At 40.4% G+C, this 20,970-nt stretch overlaps 1 protein-coding gene across 2 annotated transcripts in view; it reads left to right on the top strand.

The window, feature by feature from the left end:
- igdcc3 (immunoglobulin superfamily, DCC subclass, member 3) overlaps positions 1-20,970 on the top strand; it is an 82,605-nt gene that overhangs the window by 37,456 nt on the left and 24,179 nt on the right. The window contains exons 1-5 of one of the 2 annotated variants that reach the window (XM_086026799.1): positions 10,803-11,044; positions 13,090-13,234; positions 14,678-14,808; positions 15,096-15,233; positions 17,851-18,009. In XM_086026799.1, coding sequence (XP_085882925.1) covers positions 13,092-13,234; positions 14,678-14,808; positions 15,096-15,233; positions 17,851-18,009 — 571 coding nt within the window. In that variant the 5' untranslated portion in view covers positions 10,803-11,044; positions 13,090-13,091. Of the gene's footprint in view, positions 1-10,802; positions 11,045-13,089; positions 13,235-14,677; positions 14,809-15,095; positions 15,234-17,850; positions 18,010-20,970 lie in introns of those variants that run through there. The other variant, XM_086026798.1, reaches the window with a different exon arrangement.

The raw sequence follows: 20,970 nt of genomic DNA, 5'->3' as shown, positions 1-20,970 counted from the left end.
AATAGCTTTCATTTCCTTCCTTCCATTACTTTGCTGCTAATTAATGCTGGCATGCTTCATCTGTAAACGGATATAATCCATACTGTGTAATTATGATGTTTGAGTGTTTCTTCCATGATAATCTTCTTGGCAGGCAAAACCTTTTTTGTTTTGCTACGACTGATCATCACCCCCCCCACACACACACGCATACCTTACAAAAATGACTACATAATGGCAGATGTCCAAACTGCGTTGATGTTGAACTTGTGAGTAGCAAAACATGCTGCCATTTGAAAAGGTCAAAGCACCACTGCAAGAGGCTTGTGTTAAAAAATGCAAAGACCATTTGTCATCCGCAATGACTGTAAACTGGACAGTTATACGATGAAAACCAATCAATACATGTAGAGCGCGTTAACCATCTGCAGTGAAGACCATGCTGAGCTCAACAAGACACATCACATGACAATTTCGTACTCAACTTTAATCTTCTCACAAGATTCACTGCTGTGGTGATAAGCGAAATTAGTGGAGAATCAAAGAAAAATATACTATAGTTCATGCAAACTATGCTATAGTCTATCAACATGAGCATGAGAATTTGCTCAAATTATGCAACTTTATTTATGTAGCGCATTTCACAACAGCCACAGCTGTAACAAAGCACATTATATATAACAACAAAATGGCAATAATATAACAAGTGAAAGCAATAAATCTACACAAAATACTATATACAATAGACACTGGAAAACAGCAGAAAAAGGTCAGTCTCATGTTGAATCGAAAGCCAAAGAATAGAAATGTGTCTTCAAACGGGTTTAAAAAATGGACAGAGAGGAGGCTTGGCTTGCCTGACATTTAATGGGAAGTCATTCCAAAGGGAAGGACCATGATGCATGTCCACAGTCAAAGTCAAGCCATTTCGCCCCACTGCAGCATCACGCACAAGTGGCACTTGATTGAAACATTGTGAGACTTGGAACGCTACCAATTCCACCAATCAGGAATAAGATAGGAGTCACATGATAATTTCAGTATTTGCCACTTACCCCCTGATCACATATGGTGATTGTTAAGGCTGGAAAGAGGTGAATACAGAATCTACAGAGAAAAATGATTTTGAGGTAAAAAAAAAAGTATTTTTTGGGACCAAGAATATATTTTGTTTAGTAGTTACTATTGCTGAAAAAAAAGAATACATTGTAGTTTTTCAACAAAAATGTGATGTGTTTTTCCCTGCTAATTCCAAACCACCATGCATATACAGCTTGCTAAACAATGGCTAACAGCGGTGGTGTGGGTTGCAACACAAAAGTGTTACAACCATCCCCTAAATACAGCTAAGACCACTTTCTTTACTTTTAATATTTTCATAGAATGCCTAGGTAGTGGTAAAGACTGAGTGAGATGTGCCTGCAGATGACTGAAAAAAGGCATCTGATGAGTCAGTCAATCAGATCAGTCACAAGGACATACTGCACATACTGCAAATCACTGCAGAAACTGAATAGGTTGTTGTAATATACACTCACGCAGCTAAGCTGGCCTCCTTTACATTGGTTTAGCAGTTGCTATGCTACGTAGCATCGGAGCGTTTCACTCTCTAGGCATGACTAATCGATTTACACTCAATGCGAGTGTTACACTCATGTAAAAGTTTGATTATTCTTAATTTGAATGGTCATGTCTGGAGAGGAACGGAGGATTTGACATCATCTTTTCTTTTGCAGGGTTAGGGTTAGTCACAGTACCTTTTGCCATCAGGCAATGGCAAGAGTTTTCAATGGGTACTATTATTTTGCATGTGTTGTTGGACAGTTAACATTTTTAAGGAACTGAAGTGCATATAACACATTTGGTTTCATTCCCAGAGGAACACAAGTGGATGTTGCTTGGTGCTCATATGAGACCGCACAATTATCTGATTGGGTGTAGTTCTGTGGGGCAGCGGTCTCTAATCATTTTTGCACCACAGGCTGGTTTAAAACATTATTTAATGGCCTGAGATGCCTACAAATCCCACCAGCCTCATCAGCGGCCTCTCTGTGCTCAGCCACCGTCGCTGTCCCACAAGTGGTGGACTTTCCTGTAGAGCACACGCTCGCGACTGAGCTCAACTGAAATGAGAAAGAGCAAATTAGTTTACAAAGTGACTCTATTCAGAACGTTCCTGTTCGTTGAACAAGTCCATTGTGAATGACACAACACTACTCGAGCACTTTCTACTGATCCACTCGAAAAAAAAAGAAATGTAAACTGCTCGGCGCACAAATGCGTACTGAGACACAGAATTTGCTGCACTTTTAATATTTATACCTGCCAACTGCCATCCACTGGCCAGCCTATGTGTGATGATCTCCATGCAAAACCCCATTTAGTTTGCAGATCATGGGGGCATTGAAAAGGTGAATAAAAATGTATCGCAGTTTATAAACACACTCACGGATTATGGCATCGCTCCCAGGTCTGCCACACATAGTAGGGCAGCATGACAGTAGATCATCAAAAAGAAAAAGCAATCGTCGTCAGCAAATGAAATTGCTGTCTGTAGGAGCGGGATATGGGGAAGAGAATGCGACCCTGCTCATCTGCTGTCAGCAGCAGATAGTTTGGGCTTTTCTAACAGGTGTGCTGTAATGAATGTGATACAACAGGGTGCTTGCACAGCAATGTATTTCAAGATTGAGACGTAAAATGTCCTAGCTAACATGGAAGCCAGAAAAAGCAGCAATGATAAGCTCTTGGTGTCTTTGACATAAACACACAGGACAACAAGGTACGCTGCAGAGTAATTTGCAGTTATCTTGTACCAGCTGGTTGTAATTTGCATGTGCATTCGTCAAGGTAAAACCAGAAAGCGACCATCTGCTGTGGTGCTTTTCATATCAGAGCCTGCAGATTTAGCAATACATTGTCCCTGCGTCCATCAGATGGACGCAGAGACTTTTCATGCTGTCTCAGAAATTGGAAAAATCATGTATCATTCATTTGTAACATGATTTCCAATGTCCATTAAAAGTAATGGTTGGATTACACATGCAGTCGCTGTGTTTATTATTTGAAAATACACGCATAATATTGCCATTTTTGAGAGCTGCTCCAGCGAATCACTGGTGACAGAGGGAATCTTCGTGTCTCCAAAACCATCGCTTTTAAGGAAACCAAAAAACAGCATGTTGGTTGAGCCATGAACAGTGCATCATCAAAAAGAGCAAACCATTTTCCACTGGTCACTAAGTTGGACAATAACATAAACAATAATAATAGCAATAAATAGCATAACTGACCAATTGTGTAGATTTGTGGAAAGAAAATTGACCAATTCTGGACATAGGAAGTTTCCACCTGATAATGACAATCTTAAAAAAAAATCCCCTTAGTCTTCATCGACATTGGGTTGCTGTTGAGTAAAACAGCAATGTTATCCAGCCATTCGTTTTCTGTAGCAGTGTCGCCTATTCTGACAAAGGTCTCAGGTGAGGTTAACTCTTGTCTATATGTCTTTTAGACATATAGACAAACAACCATTCACACCAAGGTTAATTTAGTCTTCAATTACACTAACATGCATGTTTTAGGAATACGGGAGAGAGCCCAGAGAAACCCCTCGCAAGCACGGGAAGAGCATGCAAACTCCACACAGGAAAGCCTGAGCCAGAATTTGAACCCCAACCTCAGAAAACATTATCTTCAACTGTTGGCACATAAATTAGCACACAAAAGGGCAGAGCAAGCTTCATGGTCAGAAAAATAAGGGCCAGCCTTTCATTGACTTGTTTAGTAAAATAAAGGCTAAAAAAAGTGAAGCATTTTTTGACTGATAACTCTGCTCCCGCCCCTTTCACCTCCTGCAGAGAGCCTTAATAGCATCCATCAATCTTACTATATTTAACTTCGTGCACAAGGCCACCATATTGATCGACACATCAGAATAAGGAGAGTCACGCCACCGGGAAGCCAAATGCACACAAGCGAGCTACACGTCCAGAAATGCCAATTACATTACAGTCAGATTTTGTCATTTGAGAGGGAATTTCAGTCAAGTAAGAAAATCTGTCCTCTTCGGCAATAAGTGGAGGAATCCAAATAGAGAGTCAGCCTGAGAGAAATGAAGCAACGGCAGGAAATCTGTGAAAACTCAGATCGCTAACTCAAGATGTCAGAATCAGAGGTGAGCATTTTACGAAAATTTGCTGGTCCATTTATCGACATCCGTCTGCAGCCAGGGTACCCTGAAATGTGAAAACGGAGACTCACCGTGACCAATGTGAGATGGAGGCCTCATCGCAGCCGGACTAAATTCGTCCCCTTCAATGTGTTAATACATTGACTCATTCTCGCTGAACGTGGATACTCTTCTCAACAGTGTCTGTAGGCTCAAGACCCATAGCTGAATCATAGACATGATATATTTATGTTGTTCACATTCAGCATTGCCATGACATTTGACACACATCCAAAGTACATAAAGCACTGACATCCAGATAACTGAGCTTCTATAGATTGCGGCAGACTACTGTATGTCAAGATTGATGTCACACATATACATACGCATATATATATATATATATATATAATGATAATATTGCCCAGATATTTGGTAAATTCTCAACAAGGATTTTTCTTTACCCCATTGTTCTCAAGCACATCTAGCTATCAGCCATAAGATTCAAAGTGGCAGCTTATACTGTTTTTGTAATACAGGTACTGTCTCTGGAAGATATTGATATGGTATAGGCCTATCATTGTGTTTTTATCACCACAAAAACAGCCCACACATTTGCAGCTCTTCCAGTCAAAGGTGATAAGCATCACGCACCAGGAAGTAGCACATTGATTAGCCAGGCTCAAATGCTGCACAGGGACAGAGCAGGGGGCGGAGGTGCTAGAGGGGCACAGTGTCAATAAAATATCACATCGGCATTAAAATGCCATCTCTGCCACAGATCCTGCTGCCACAGAGTTCAGGGACACCTATTTAAAAACGGTTGAAGTGTGAGCTTCCAGCACTAGAAGACCACGGTGAAACATCTTCATTATTTATCGGCTTCATCTCGATTTTACTGTCTCACCAAGGTAGGGGCAGGTGGTTGGAGCAGTCATCCTTGCTACTGAAACAACAAGCACTTAATTATATCACAAGCTCGAGCGGACCCGTGGGTGCGGGGTATGCAAACGGTTGAAATGATGGTGATGGTGATAGTCTTGGCGTGAGGGGATGAATGGCGACGTTAGATAGGGTGCGGACATGATAACGTTCAATAATTGTCTGAGGATTTACGCTGGAGCTTCAGATTGGGATTAATGCCACACTGTATCAGATGTCAACATTTAGTTGGCACCATCCACATGTGAACACAGCTTTTTAAAAAATATATTCAAAACATCTCCATGACTGCTCATCACACATATATGTTTGGAATAAAAACAATTAAATAACTGTCTTAAGTTAATTAAGATTACAAAAGGTGTGGTAAATTCTCCTGCTTTGAATGAGTCTTATTTACGTTGTGCCCTTTTTAACTTTTCCCATTTTTCTTCTCTTCACCACCCTTATTGCAGCTGGTGGGAATAAGGGTCGGAAATAAGGCCAAAAAGCTATCAAAAGATAACAACACACATTGAGCTAATTCTTTGCCACTGTCTGAACTGAGCACTGATGAGGCTATGTTCAGTCTCACAAAAAAAAGTAAACAGACACCCAAAATGGATAATTTAATGCTCAGGTAGGCAGCATTTTTGTATGGTACGCTCACATTTTACGCGGCAATGGTTCAAGCTATGGGTGAAATTTTGAATGTGATTTTGACTGATTCCACTATTTCAGATCGTCTTATGTGGTCTCCATCAGGTAGATCATCACAGTGGAGCCAAAGGTAAAAGAATAATTCACAGACATGCCATTGCCATTTGATTATTAAAAAAATCTGACACTTCCATAAGAATAGTCAGTCATAGTCATTCCAACTTGCTTAAAGTCACGAAGCAATTATGTGAAATTGATAGCTAGGGAAAATCATCAGTAGTGATTGTGCTTTTACCCTGACCTTGGCTCTCAAATCCAATAATCACTAACAGTAAACCTACACTTCCAATCATATTTTCACTCTTTGTTATATTCCCTCATTAGCATCCTTACCAATCTAAGGCTATTGTTTTTAGCAGTTTTTTTCTGATTCACTTTGTCGGCGATGCCGGATGTAACCAGCAGATCAACACTGGATTATAATGAGGCATTTGCAATATTCTTTTACTCATGCAGCTACATAAGAACACAAAGGTATTGTAAAAAACACTCAATATGATGATTGGAAATGAACAATATATTGTATATGCTTCACTCTGGCTCCATTTACATGTAACCTTATTGTGATTATTCTACCAGGGTTGTGACTTGTGTGTCAATGGTGGCAGGGGCGTGGCTCATGTTTTATGCATGATGGGCTGAGGTCCAGTAATGTCAGCAAGATCAACACGTCAAATCAGTAAATGCAAGCACTTTTCGTCATATTATGTTTCACACGACCAAAGCCTGTACAGTGCACACGTGCATGTTCCTGAGTGTCTTTAAGTTGAGGCTCTATTTGTCACCCTGAGCTTCTCATTTGTGTGAATTGTGTTCAGAAAGATTTTCACTCTGCCTACACCTAACCTCTGCAACATCATCAGTAGCAGTAATGCCTTTGGGGCTTTAATTCAATGCTGCAGTGCACTTGCACTCTCCAACAATACAGTACATTACACACAGTATTGGCTTTTGCTCACATTCACACATTAGAAATGATAAACGTGAAATATTCTTATCCGTCTAGGGTTTGCAATGATTTCACAACATTGATAAATCGAAATTGCAGGAAGTACAATTCTAATACTAAATGTGAGGGGGGGGGAACAAAAAACCTGACAAAGGAAGAATGTGGACCAAGCTTAAACAACCTTAACATTTTCATCTTTAGCTGTAACCAAACTCAACTGTATTTCCAGCTTGAAAATGCGAGCGTTCACATGTCCTTCATTGGTATGTACGCGTGAGACGACAACGTGCTGAAAACATCACTCCCATACTGCTTCACGGTTGAAGTTGCAAACAATTTCCCTTTATTCTTTTTATGTTTACTTAGTAACTTAGTTTCTTGGAAACATAGTTACTTAGTAACGTGTTGCTGGAATCACTGCTGCTGACGTTGCTTGCAGTGTTTCATTGTCTTTGCTCAGCAGTGAGGTAGACATGAAAAACACTTAATTGTATCTTATATATTATTTATATCTATATTTATTAATATTTGTGTATTACGGCCTTTTATTGTCTTTATTTATTGTCTACTGTTTGTAAAGTGCTTTTTTACAGCTCTAGCTGTTATGAAATGCGCTATATAAATAAAATTGTATTGTATTGTATTGATAGAAAAGGCCCTGTTTTCATAGACAGGCACCCATGCATCGGCCTAAAAATGGGCGCAATCTTCATTTCCGTGCTTGGGCAAGTTTCGTTTACCATGTTTGGGAATTTGGCAGACTGCATTGCGCCTCGCTGGGCCTTATGGCATGTTCTATTGCACACCCCTGCCGCATCGGGCAGTTTGGTGACAACAATTGACTAGATTTTAGACCAGCTAAAAGCAGGTCTAAGTTGTGGCGCATGTGGTGTAATGCGATGTTGGTAGATTTAAATGAGGTGCAGGCAGACAGATTCTGAGCTCCGCATATGTGTGTGGTGCATGTCATTGTATTTCATGTACATGTATGACAAAGCGTGGGACAATCCCTCTGTATTATTGTAGAAAAAAATTCTTTGAACAAATTATTATCATCTTAAGGTTCAGTTTATGGTTTAATTTTCATTTGCATTTGCAATTCTGATTAAAATTAAGTTGTTTTTATGAGAAAGATTTGAGTTTTTGTCTTTATCCTACCATATATCTATATGAGTCAGTTTTGACCCCTAACACCACAGATGCCACTATTGTTAATTATTTTAAATATAAAAATAAATCAATGGAATCATTTTTGGGGTACAGTTACTCTAATATTAGTTTAAGATGTGGATAAAATAATTACTCATTTTATCACTATAGGAACCATAATTTGTGAATTTAAACAGTTTTTGTAATTGAACACAAGTGGTATATTGTAAGATAAAATTTCTGGGACAAAAAATAAAATTTTAAAACATTCTTTCCATGGAAATGAACGCATACTGGGCGGCACGGTGGACGACTGGTTAGCACGTCCGCCTCACAGTTCAGAGGTCGTGGGTTCGATCCCGGCTCCGGCCTCCCTGTGTGGAGTTTGCATGTTCTCCCTGTGCCTGCGTGGGTTTTCTCCGAGTTCTCCGGTTTCCTTCCACATTCCAAAAACATGCTTGGTAGGTTGATTGGACACTCTAAATTGCCCCTAGGTGTGATTGTGAGTGTGTGTTATTGTTTGTCTCTGTGTGCACTGTGATTGGCTGGCAACCAGTTCAGGGTGTCCCTTGTGAGGACAAGTGGTATAGATAATGGATGGATGAATACATACTAAGTTAGCTATAAGTTGAAAAACAATATTGAAAGATAGCTAATGTTTTTATGAATTTTCATCGTGAATTAAATCATGGGTCAAATTTGACCCGCAAACACTAAAGATGTGTGTAGCTTTCTAACACATAACAAAGGTTAATAATAACACATAATAAAGGTTATTTAAGAAAATGTCTTATATCTGAAGTGCATATCACACTGGTAGACCTTCGCATTAATCATTACCCAAGAATTAGCTCTCACTAATTGGTGAAAAAGGTTGGTGACCCCTGCGTTATGCTATGATATGAAATATTCACAGCACCAAACCAATAGTGGAAAGCTACACTTACTGCCACTTTATGTGAAGTATCTCATTCTATAGCACTCTGTCTTTTTTCTATTAGCAAAACTGTTGGTGCAAAGTGCTTTGGTTTAATTAATATCTAAGTGTTTAAATTGTACAATAATGACTTTCACCAGAGCATGAAAGAACAAAAATTGGCTGAGATAATTAAAAACTATGGTAACTAATTTGCTGAAAAGCCAAACTATCAATCCATCCAACAATTTTTTTCCACTTACCCAGATTTGGGTCATGCGGATAGTAATCTAAGCAGAGAAGCCTAGACTTCCCTCCCACTCGCCACTTCGCTCAACTCTTCCGGGGTGATCCCGAGACATTCCCAAGCTAGCTCAGCGCTATTTTCGGAGAGAACACATCTCCGGTGGGCCGCAAATGACTGATTTCTGTGTGAGTTCAAGGCTCGCTGCTTGTTTGCTGATTTGGTAGATGGGACTCCGCCAAGCTGGGCGTGCAGCCGCAGCAGAGGGAATATCATTGAAGATGCACCCGGTGGAGTCACAATTTTATGGCAGAAAGTCGATTTAAACTTCAGTGCCAGCAGAAGTGCGATTTTGATTGGCTGCAGGAAGACAGACACCGAGCTTTGCTCTGTCAGACATTCAGTATTTCCTTCATAATTATGTGAACATTGGGCATCAAATCCTCTGCATCATTGTAGAAATAAATTCGTTGAACATATTATTATTATTGTTATTATTATTATTATTATTATCATTTTAATCAGAAATTGGGGCCAATCACATGATTTTCAGCTTTTCCAGTATTGTCTGAAAAAGATTGGATTTTAAAATGTTCTTAATGTCTTAAAGTATATTTTAGTTCTTTGCTTGCTTTGAACCACTGCTGATTTACAGCCATATACAAAACTATCATCTTGGGATAACAGTATTAAAAAAAATAAATAAATAAAAAAAAGTTTATTGAGACAATTTACATGTGGACTTACTTTTCTTCTTCATTGCATTGCAGAGGTATTGGATCGGGGCTCAGTACCACCAGATGCATGTACTCAAAATCAAGTGACTTAGACTCAGACTTGGGGACATCCCTTATCATTATTATCATTATTATTATTATTATTATTATTATTATTATTGGTAGTAGTAGTAGTAATAGTAACATTGTCAATATATATATATATATATATATATATATATATATATTTTTTTTTTTAATTGGTCCCACTGGTCGACAAAGCATGGGCAAAGGTGGCAAATCCAGGTCAAGAAAGTAAAAACCCTGCGGCAGTTTGGCTTCAGCCACAGGTGCTTTTACTCAAACGTTTACCTGCCGGTTGAGTAGAAGCACCTTTGGCTATGGCTGTGGGAGCAGACAAACGATGGGGTGGGACTTTACGGAACAGATGTTTTGGGCCTGCCCTCTTCAACCATGTCAAAAACCGGTTGCCTGCACTCTGCCATGTCGAGACTGGTTAGTATGCAACTGATGTGCCGTGTTTTAAAGGAATCATAGGACCTGCTTTGATTGGCTGTGATCACTCCCACAGCGGTGCTGACTTCCTCCTCTTAGATAGGCTTGTCTGCACTCGTCTCTGAAATTATTAACTCCGGCTCTAACTGACCTCCATGAAGAGTAAAACTGTGTGCCACGCAGGATTTATGTTTTTCAAAAAAATAGAGCCCATAGTCTCTTCCTGTAGTTTTCCTCGGCCTCCTCCTGGTGGGATGTGCCATGAGTGAAACTACAAATACTGGGAAAAAAAAGACATATTGAAAGGTATTGACAACATTTAATGTAATTAGAATTCAATTTAAACAACCTGCATTAGAAAGACTTAGTCTGAGAGCAATAATAGGCATATGCTGAATTATAAAAGAAAATAAACAATGACGACATTCATGACACATCAAAGCACGTCATCGTAAAGACAGCTTTCTGTTCTGCATAGTGCATACTGCTTTCCAATTGACCATCCTCTGAATAATGCAAGCGGTTGGAAGAACAGTTGATCTAGAAATAATAGGGGATCTTTCTTTGTTGAATATTAACTGTATTCAGCCAAGTACACCCTCATCCAAGTTAATAAAGGTTGACATTAAATGAATACTCGTGTGCTGGAGAAGGAGAGAACATTGTGGATGACGAGAAGCTCTCCCTAATTGATTTTGCATCTGAGTCCGCCATTGACGGCGCTTTTGTTCTGCCGGGAAAAGATATGTGGCGTGCATTTGTAGTAAGCTCCGTGTACGTGGATATCGGTGCATGTGTCTGTGTTGTCGTAGTCAGTGTTCCTGTGAATTTTCAAAATCTGCTTGACCTACATAAATGGTAACATGTCAGGAAATCCACATGTCTTTCACGAATGTAAGCATAGCTCCTCTTCAGAGTGGCTCCTCCACAATTAGAGTGAATGTGTAATTATTGTGACGTATGTGTATGCGTATCTCATGCATGCTTTTAAATACTAGCCTCTCGTGCCAAGCCTTTAGGATCGAGTCTGGGGCTGCACCTTGTAGTAGTACGTACCATGGTTTTCACTTCATAAAGGTTATACTGCTTTGATGCAGTGGTAAAGGGTAATAGGGCTTTTGTTTGGCTCCCAGTCTCCCCCTACAAGTGTGGATTCTAATGTGTTTTCAGCCACTGTAGTAAATCAACCGTACATATTACAATGCATAATGCACTCTTGTGATTCTAAATGTTTCCGGAAAAAGATGTTTTTGCTCTGATTATTTTCTGTTATGCGCATGGACACTCTGCACACAGTACGGTTTAATGTTAAATATTAGTTTCTTGTTCATTAATAATTTCCTTAGAAGTTAATCTCTGTTGAATATTAAATATCTAATGGACTTCAAACTGAAAGAAATACAACCCACAGTCATGGTCAAAAGCTAAAGAATGTGTATGCAAAACTTCATTGGTGAACAACAAAGTGAAAAAAAAATCAATAAGAGAACACTAAACCTACTTGCTAGAGGAATGAATGATCAGCCCAAAAATTATTCATACCTTAGCCCAAATTCTCAGTTGATTTTTAAAAAAATTAAATTTATTGAATGGGTGTCTTCAGGCTGGAAATAAAAAAGTGGTCAACACTTTTAGTAGTTATGTTAGGAGTATAATGAACAAATATTTTTCATCTGCATTGGATATTTAAATTAAAATTCCTGATCAAACATTTTTGAGGAAATCACATCAAAGGATTCCGCTGATCATACTCTAGACACAGGGATGTCAAACTCGTTGTAGTTCAGGGGCCACACACAGCCTAATTTGTTGTCTAGTGGGGCGGACCACTAAAGTCATAGCACAATTCCTATATGAATAACAAGGTAGTATCCTCCCCTTTGCTATAATGCAAATAAATACAAGTACATTAGGAGAGTCTTTATCCTTAATGAACCATCCTATTACAAAACATTAACCTCAGATATCCAAAGAAACATGTTCAATTTGCTTCAGTTTATCATCTACTGTACATGCATTATATCTGATCACAGACCACTGACCAAAGTTGGAAGGATGACAAGGAGGTGGTCCATCAATAATCTCTTTAATGCATGTGGCATGGTTCACTTAATGCCAACATAAAAACAACAAATTTAGCAGACCATTCAAACTTGCCCTTGCCTTGATTGAACGTGCGTCACAACAGCACCAAGTTCAAATCTGCTCATTAGGTTATTGTATGCTAACGACAAATGGCACAGATGTAAAACTTAAACCTCAGATCTCAAACGTGGACCTTTAACACAACGTACAACAACAGAGCCGCTACAGTATGTTTTTCACTCGCATTTTGGAGGCTTGCGGGCTTGTTTGAACCTCTTAGCGGGCCGTTTTTGACCCACGTGCCAACTATATATTTAGAGCATTTGGATTTGTTTGTATTGAGAAAGGGTGGGAAAAATATCTGGACATTATGTAAATACATAATTTAAAACAAGAAGTAATTATCCCCCCCCCCCCCCCCCCCAAAAAAAAACCATGACATATAATGTCGTACAATCATGTACCACCTGTGTCATTTCCGAATAAACCATCTCCATTAAGAAAATAAAAATTCACCACAACTAAACATTTGGTCAGCGTAAGAATCATTTTGAGTGTAATTGTACATACAGAAGAAACACTTGTTTGTGTTGCCGACTTGATATTTAAGTAACTCTTAATTGTTACCTTTGAATGATCTTACCTTAGTTGTCCTCCCTGGGTGTTAATATATGTGTGCCTAAATATCCATTAAATATGGCCTCCATTCTTCCCTCCCCATAGCCATGGCCGACTTCCATGTCCAACCAGAGCCAGTGCGTGCTGAGGAGTCTGGTGTGGCGAGATTCCAATGCCAAATCCATGGCCTGCCAGAGCCTGTTATCAGCTGGGAAAAAGACGGGCGTCCTGTGGACACCAGGGACAAGAGGTCTGAATTGCAATACATCATGACACGCTATTTTCAGGTATACAAAAGTAATATAGATTATGGAGTCACATGTTATCAATCAGTCAAACTTGCCAGCGTCTCCATGAGGCACTCCCAGGCCAACTGTGAGTCATGCTCGTAGTTCATAGAGTCTGTATGGAGTCTGCCCTGAGGGTCCCTCCGGGTTGGACATGCCTGAAAGACCTCACCAGGGGAGGTGTCCAAGAGTCATCCGTAACAGATACTGCAGCCAACTCAAGTGGCTCCTCCTAACATGCAGGAATAAATGGCTTGACTCTGAGTCCCTCCTGGATGGTTAAGAGCCTCACCTTACAGTATCTCTGGGGGTGATGTCCACTGCTTGTATCTATAATCACGTTCTTTGTGTCACTACCCAGAGCTCACTACTCTTATGTGCTCATAGGTGAGAATGGGAATGTAAGTGGGCTTGATAAATTGAGAGCTTGGCTGCTTGCCTGAACTCTCTTTCTCTCTGAACCAATCCTCCTGTCAATCTCCATCTTACCGCCTGCGTGAAAAAGACCCTAAGACACGTAAGCCTTCCTTATGATGAAGAACCTAACGCCCAACCACATAAGCACTCGAGACCACGCCATCTGTAAACATCAGAAATGGGAGCCCAGGCCACTGAATTGGGCACTTGAGATAACTTAGCTGAACCTAGAAATTTGGTCCATAAAAATTATCTTAAGACTTTCGTGAGTAATAATTTGCACAGCTGTTCATTGAGCCTATGTGACGGACCGGTCCATCTATCCGACTATGACGGACGCCCATTTTGTAGCCGATAAATGGGAAACTTAACAGAAATAGTTGGACTAAGCATAGTCGGAAGTCCATTTTTATCCGTCTATGTAATCATCTATTTTTGCGATGAGGCGAGATTTCTGTAACAATATTATTGTTAAATTGGGTTGCTTTTGCTTGCGGGACATATTTGAGTGAGGGAACAGGCGAGAGGAAGTGACGTTTTCCCTATGAGACAGCCGCACTAAATGCATCTTCTTTAAATGCAGCAAGTCCTCTGAGGAAATTAAAGGTATATAAAGCGCCCAAGAGGTCCTGGAAGGTTCTAAAAGGAGATGCATTGAGTCTGGCTGCGGTGAGGCTTCCATGCTGCAGTGAGTCAGTCTTTTGTTTCAAATATCGACGGGGGTGGGGGCGCACAAGTTTTTCGAAGTTGGTAGTCGGAAACGCAAACGGAAGCCCGCTTAAAATCATAGGCGGACCGGCCTATAGGCGATTACTATTTTTTCCGGCCGGACAAAACGGCTGATAGACGGACAGCTGAAGGGTACCCTGGCTGTAGGCAGGAAGCAGTAAACGGACCGCACATATTTAGTAAAAGGCCCAGCTCTGATAATGTGCACCTCCATCAAGCCATCCATTATCTGTATCAATGATCCTTAGTTTCTCTTTTAGGTACACGCTTCTGCCTACAGGTGTCCTGCAGATTACAGGAGTGCGTGAGGAGGACGGTGGAAAGTTCTTCTGTGTGGCTCATAACAGCGCAGGAGTGAAACACAGTGCTGAGGCCCTCCTTTCTGTTTCAGGTTGTTACATTTCACAACTTCAACAGCAGCATACCATTAGCAGTCTCATGTTCTCCCTGTGGAACAAAGTCTTGACTAGCTTTACTGTACATTATACCTTTGGGGTCCTGACTCTTTGTTGTGCCTGTCACCACACCTGTACAGTCCCAAGATTTCCAAACCTATTGTATATCTGTCGGATCTTAGAGATAGAGTATATTGGTCTGAGGCACTCTAGAGAAATCCAATTAAAGGATGCCATCCATCATTCCTATTCCTATCTTCAATACCTACCTTTCTTTTTCCAGGCTCCCAGTCATCTGTTTACAAAGAACCGATGATCCTTTTTGGTCCAGAAAATCTCACCCTCACTGTTCACCAAACGGCCATTTTGGAGTGTGTCGCAACAGGGTACCCTCGCCCCATTGTGTCTTGGAGCAGGCTAGGTAATGAAACAAAAACAAAAAAACATGCTGAGATTAAATCAATGCTGTCTATTGTTTGTGTTTTTTTTCATTTGTCATCTTTTTGCTTTAGTTATTCTGCATGTTACACAAGTGCACACCCTATCAAAATGCCCAGTCATGCATGCTATATCAGTGTGACGTGTGATGTATCCACGCTTGTCACAACCACACAGCTTTGGGTTGTCTGTTTAATGCATATAGGGCCCTATTTTAGTTCTGAGAGCAAGTCTAGTGCAAACTACAGTCTAACTGTGCTCATGGGTAGAGTTTCCTTTCTTTTCATATTTTGCTAGACTTTACGCTGGTAGAATTGGGCATGATTGGGCATTTGATCCTTTGTGCGCTGTTGTGGGACAGAAGCTGTTTTTTCCGGGTCAGTCCTCACGGCATTCCTTGTTTGCATCAAAATCAGGGCGGTACGAAACGTATGCCCAAAAACGCCGTGCCTGACATGCATCTCATGCATGACATTGGCACGTGAACTACAATAGCTCCCCTTTTGGGTGATGCAGTCGGCCGTCTGTGTGAGACGAGGGGAATTGGAGACTACCGCGCGCCTCCCGATCATGCGTGCATGTGGCTTCCAAATTCACAAACATCCTGAATGAGTCCATTGCCCCAGCACAAAAATGACGACGTGCCCATTTTTACGCCGAGCGCAGACTGTCACCAAATTATCAAGTGTGTCTGAGGGTGAGGCTGCTTTGTGTGCTGGCACGCCCAGGCAGGCGCAACACGGCCCCGAACACTATACCCAAACGTTATACTACACTTGAGCTGGCATGAAAATGAAGTTACGCCATAGAGCGCACGGGCGCCATTCTACCAATTGTGTTGTTTCAGTGTCACGTGTTATGTATATGTGATGCAATGAGACGACATAAGACTTAAGGGATGAACATAAATATGGTGTTGATAACTCCATGTCTCATCTCCTCATGACGCTTGGAGGAAACGGAGGAGATCCCGGAGACTAATTACTTTGTAGGGTTGAGACACCTGCAATTAGCTTCCCCCCTCCCTCGGTGCACATTGTAATTCTTGACTATAATTCAAATCTGTCCTGATGAGTTTTTCAATCTGACACATGTTTTCCTTACCTATTATCAAAACTGATTTGCTGCTAGCAATATAAACTGGTGCCCCTCCCCTCAACGGTTGAAGCATAATCACATTGACATTTCAATCTTACACAATGTCTCTGGACTGAAAATGCTAACACGATGGGATTTGTACAGACTAAATTACATCGAGGAGGCTGGGACAAGATGCATAATGAAGCTAATAGTTTCACATCACTCATTGCTTAATTCGGGAGTTTGTTTGCTCCTATTCATTGAGCTGCACAACACCCTGTGAGCTCCAGGTCTTTCTTCTCTGACACTAACTTCATTAGTTCCTGGCTGAGGGAATGTGAGAGTAAGACATTTCTCAGCAAAGGGTGCAAAAAGAACAACAGTGCTGTTGTTGAGACAAAGCTGGACTGGTACTTTTAAGTCCAGCGGGTGGTTGTGGGCAGTTCATAATGGCGGTAACATAACAATAAACACACTATAATGCCAGGCACTGAGAAAGAGTAAAGCAATGGATTGCTTGCCCCAGCAGAGCTATTGTCACTGTTGAAGTGAGCAATTTTCTTTTCTTCGAATGATTTGATTTAGCTCCTATTTAGACATTGTCAAACCTCTCAAAACCCTGCGATAAAAAACATTTTTCTTCATTAAGTGAGATTATCAACATTACAATATTTCATAATAAACTTGCAGTGGCAGTTGCAACATGTTTGAACATGTTCAAAAATGTCCTTGTGACAAGGAGAACTATTTGCGAAAATGTTCGCAAGCATTCACTTCTCAGTGAGGTACGGGCTTTCGAGTCTTCTACTGTGCAATTTCTTCTATCTATGAAAAAAACACACACACAAATGAATTGGCTGAAAACAGGGAGAAATAATCTCCACAGTGATTGTGTGTTGCTTCCTCAATAGACTTTACTTGTGTGAGAAAACTCCCGCGGTCGCTTGGTAGGTGAAAAGAGACATAAACAATCGATCTCAGATCGCTCAACCGCAAACTGTGGAGAAATCCCATAAAAACACTGTCCACTGGTGTGATAGACAAGAAAATGTTAGAATTATAACAAAATAAATGTTTAAGCCTGTTGCCCATTTAATGTTTTTTTGTTCTTCCATATTAATAAAGTGTATCCTTTTATCCTTATGAATAGATGAATTATCTTTTTGAATAGATGAATTATCTTTTAATCTTAACAGATTTTCTTCACATTACAAATAATCAGAGATGGGCATTATGGCAGACTGACTGACCGGTCCATCAATTATTCACTGACCGACGTCCCCCGTTTGGCTGACGATTCACGAATGACGTGACATCTTTTAAAGAGGAAATCAATAGTTCCCTATTATATTCCTTTAAATATCGAAATGTAACCAAATGTATCAAAAATGATTAGTCGTGACATAGGTAATCTTCACAGCTCATTCTCTAGTGCTCTGCTCATCTTCTCTCCTTTACTGATACTCATTTACGTTGAAGTCTTCTCAAATGCCTGCTTGCTTTCCTTTTCCCTTTTCAAGATGGACGCCCCATCGGCGTGGAGGGTATCCAAGTACTCGGCACTGGAAACTTGATGATTTCCAATGTAGGCGTGCAACACTCAGGAGTTTATGTGTGTGCGGCTAACAAACCAGGGACCCGTGTTCGTAGGACTGCTCAGGGACGTCTCGTGGTTCAAGGTGAGTCATCGAGGACTGGAATGTCCTGTTCTCAAAATTTATGCAAGTTGCATACTGTATCACTCTTGTATGCCTAAGGAACAGCTAAACTTTTTTTTATGCATTTACAGTATGTTTATTATTGACAACATGCATTATGGACATCTATCATATCTCCTCCATTTCCTTACCCCAATAAATAGCTTAGTTATTCAGCCATAGAAATAAGCACATAAACCAAATAAAGTGCATGACAATAGGCCCCCCATGTCTTGAAAATAATCTGTTTTAGTCTGTCTGCTCCACAGTTGTACAAATACAATAATTTACATAACTGAACTTTATATCGGAAGTTTAGAACTGACACAACATGAGATGTGTCTCGAAGTTTTTCGTGGAAAACGTAAACTCGGTGTTTATCAGCATTTTTGGAAGAACTGTTTGGGATATTTTGTTCATTTTTTTCCAGCAATGAATTTCAATGGGGGGCAATTATACACAGATTTTAGCGGTTTGCGGGCTGGCCCGGTCCCTATCCCCTGACCGTACAACATATTGTTGAGAGCAGGGGAACCAAAAGCTCTAGCTATTGTTGGTATCTGAGTCATTTGGAGAACTGTGGGAAACAAAGACATGGGTATGACTGATCTCGGTAGACTTGCAGTAGTGTTAATAATGAATCCTGGACAACTAATAACACTACAATTCTTTACTTTCCCAACTCATCATTTGCATTTAATCCAGCAAATTGACATGTTGACAAGGTTAGACGTAAGTGTTGTTTTGACCAGTAAGATGAGGACAAATGTGTGTATCCTTGTGCATGACATGTCCCCAAGCAGGAAACATCTTCCATTCACTCTGCTCTTTCATTGATTGAAATGGACCACACTTTGCTTTAGCAGTATTGATCCTGGTCGATACTTCATTTTATCTTCTTGTCAAGTCAAAGACGACCATCTTATCCTTACAGGGGGAAAACAGATGTTAATTATGTGCCACTGTCAGTGTTTTTGCTATTGATTTTTGTCAAGAAAAGATGTATTTTGAAGTCTGAAAATATGTACGTTAGGAATATGGCTTTAAAAAAAGGGGTTAGCAACCTCAAATACTCGACATCTCACTCAAGCCACAAAACCCTTTTGATATCAAAAGTTGGGATCGCTATGGAAGCATGGAAATGCCAATGTCTAGTAAAACATTTCGACAGGCAAATACGTACTTTAGATACGTTTGAACATACGTACAAATAAATCCGAACATACTTGTAGGTTAAATGTCATTAAATTAGCTTTTTTTTTTCCCATTATGCAAATATTGATTTTGGGTATATGCTAGTATAAACCAGAAAAAAACCTTTTTTTTAGAATTTGGCCTTCATTATGGAAATATGTTACAAAGTTAAGCAGGTAAACATTGTTTATTCATCCATCCATTATCCTAACCACTTCTCACAAGGGTCATGGGCATGCTGGGGCCTAACCCAGCTGTCTTCAGGCAGTTGGCGGGGTACACCCTGAACTGGCTGCCAGTCAATCACAGACATTGTATATTCAGAATTTTTGTTTTTTTTATTCATGTCTGCTACGCAGGATTTGCGTTCTGCATTTTTTCCCCCTTAATGCCACGGGGTATTGACTTGTGAATTGGCTGTTGCCGTCAATGACGGAAAGACTGGGCCGGTGAGAAATAATGACGGAAGGATGACTGACGGAATGACGTGCCAACCTCTGAATTTGATTGGGTCCACGTATGTCGGCGATCAATAATAGATTAATGCGCATGTTGAAGGGCCATCCTTCAGGGATAGCTAGTCCATATACTTCGAGAAAGGTCTGTCTTCAAACACCACCCCCTCCACTCCCAAGACCCCCTCCCCTCCCATTGAAGAGAATAAGTCTAATCATGTGTAACGGATACCAATTTGAGCTGCGTGGGTGGAAAACCTCACTTCCCAAGCCTTCTAATAGGTTTCTGAGCTGAGCTGGCGTCCTAGACTTTTAGCTCAGCTGTCAGCACTCTGCCCTCCCAAACTGGAGGTTCGGGTTCGATCCCTGAGTTGAGTTGTTACAGCAACACTAAAAATGCCACTGCATGTTGAAGGCTTGTGCAGCCCATCCACCAACTACCACACCAAACGCCCCCACCCCCACCATCGACAAAAAAAAGGTTTGGGGGCATTGAAACCGGCCGTTTGTCCTGGAAAACGATTGTGCTCCGCACGCCCCTGAGCTGTAATCACACCCAGCAACACTCACAGGCAAAACACATAAATAAAATAGAGAATAAAATAAAATAAAGATATTTATTCTGACTTGGGTATCGATATTATCATCATTACGGTTCATTTGTGAGGGTAATGTTTGGTTATTTGTGGTACAAAGAGAGACAGGGAAAACACAGGCAGAGGCAATTGAAGCTTTAGAGCCACAAGGTAAAAGCAAGACCAAAATGGATGGATGTTTCTGATGCATACAGGTACGAGTCAATATCCTCTTGAGTTCCAACTGACCTTCACCCTTGAAACATCCCTCAAAGTTCATGCTGTGATACACAGTGAAAGAAGCAGAATGATGGTAGGAAAGATAGCGAGCCAATGAAAGGCTCGACAAATGCTCTCAGCAAGCAACCCATTCAAGTGCCTAAAGAAATGCAGATTCTCATTTGTCTGTTGGCCTCACATGGATTGTTGATTCATATGAGTCACTATAAAGCTAATGGTCAAAATGTGTGCAGCATATGATGACTTTATATGGATATACATATAGTTCATACCGGTTACATTTAAACTGTATCTTTCTGTGTGTGTATATCAGCCAAGAGACTGAGGAGAAGAGCCAAGAGAATGAGGTTGAGAAGTTAGTAGTCACAAAGAAATGGATCCAAACGAAATGGATAAAAATCATTTAAATATATGAAATGTGTTTTAATCTGTTTAAACTCAATTTTGTCTTCAAACCGCATTTTAAATTTACCACAATT

This window comes from Filicampus tigris, chromosome 3, assembly GCF_054856515.1.
Source record: "Filicampus tigris isolate MCC_2025a chromosome 3, RoL_Ftig_1.0, whole genome shotgun sequence".
Taxonomy (NCBI): Eukaryota; Metazoa; Chordata; class Actinopteri; order Syngnathiformes; family Syngnathidae; genus Filicampus; species Filicampus tigris.
The sequence above is the reverse complement of the archived record's forward strand: the minus strand, read 5'-3'. Positions and strand labels throughout refer to the sequence as shown.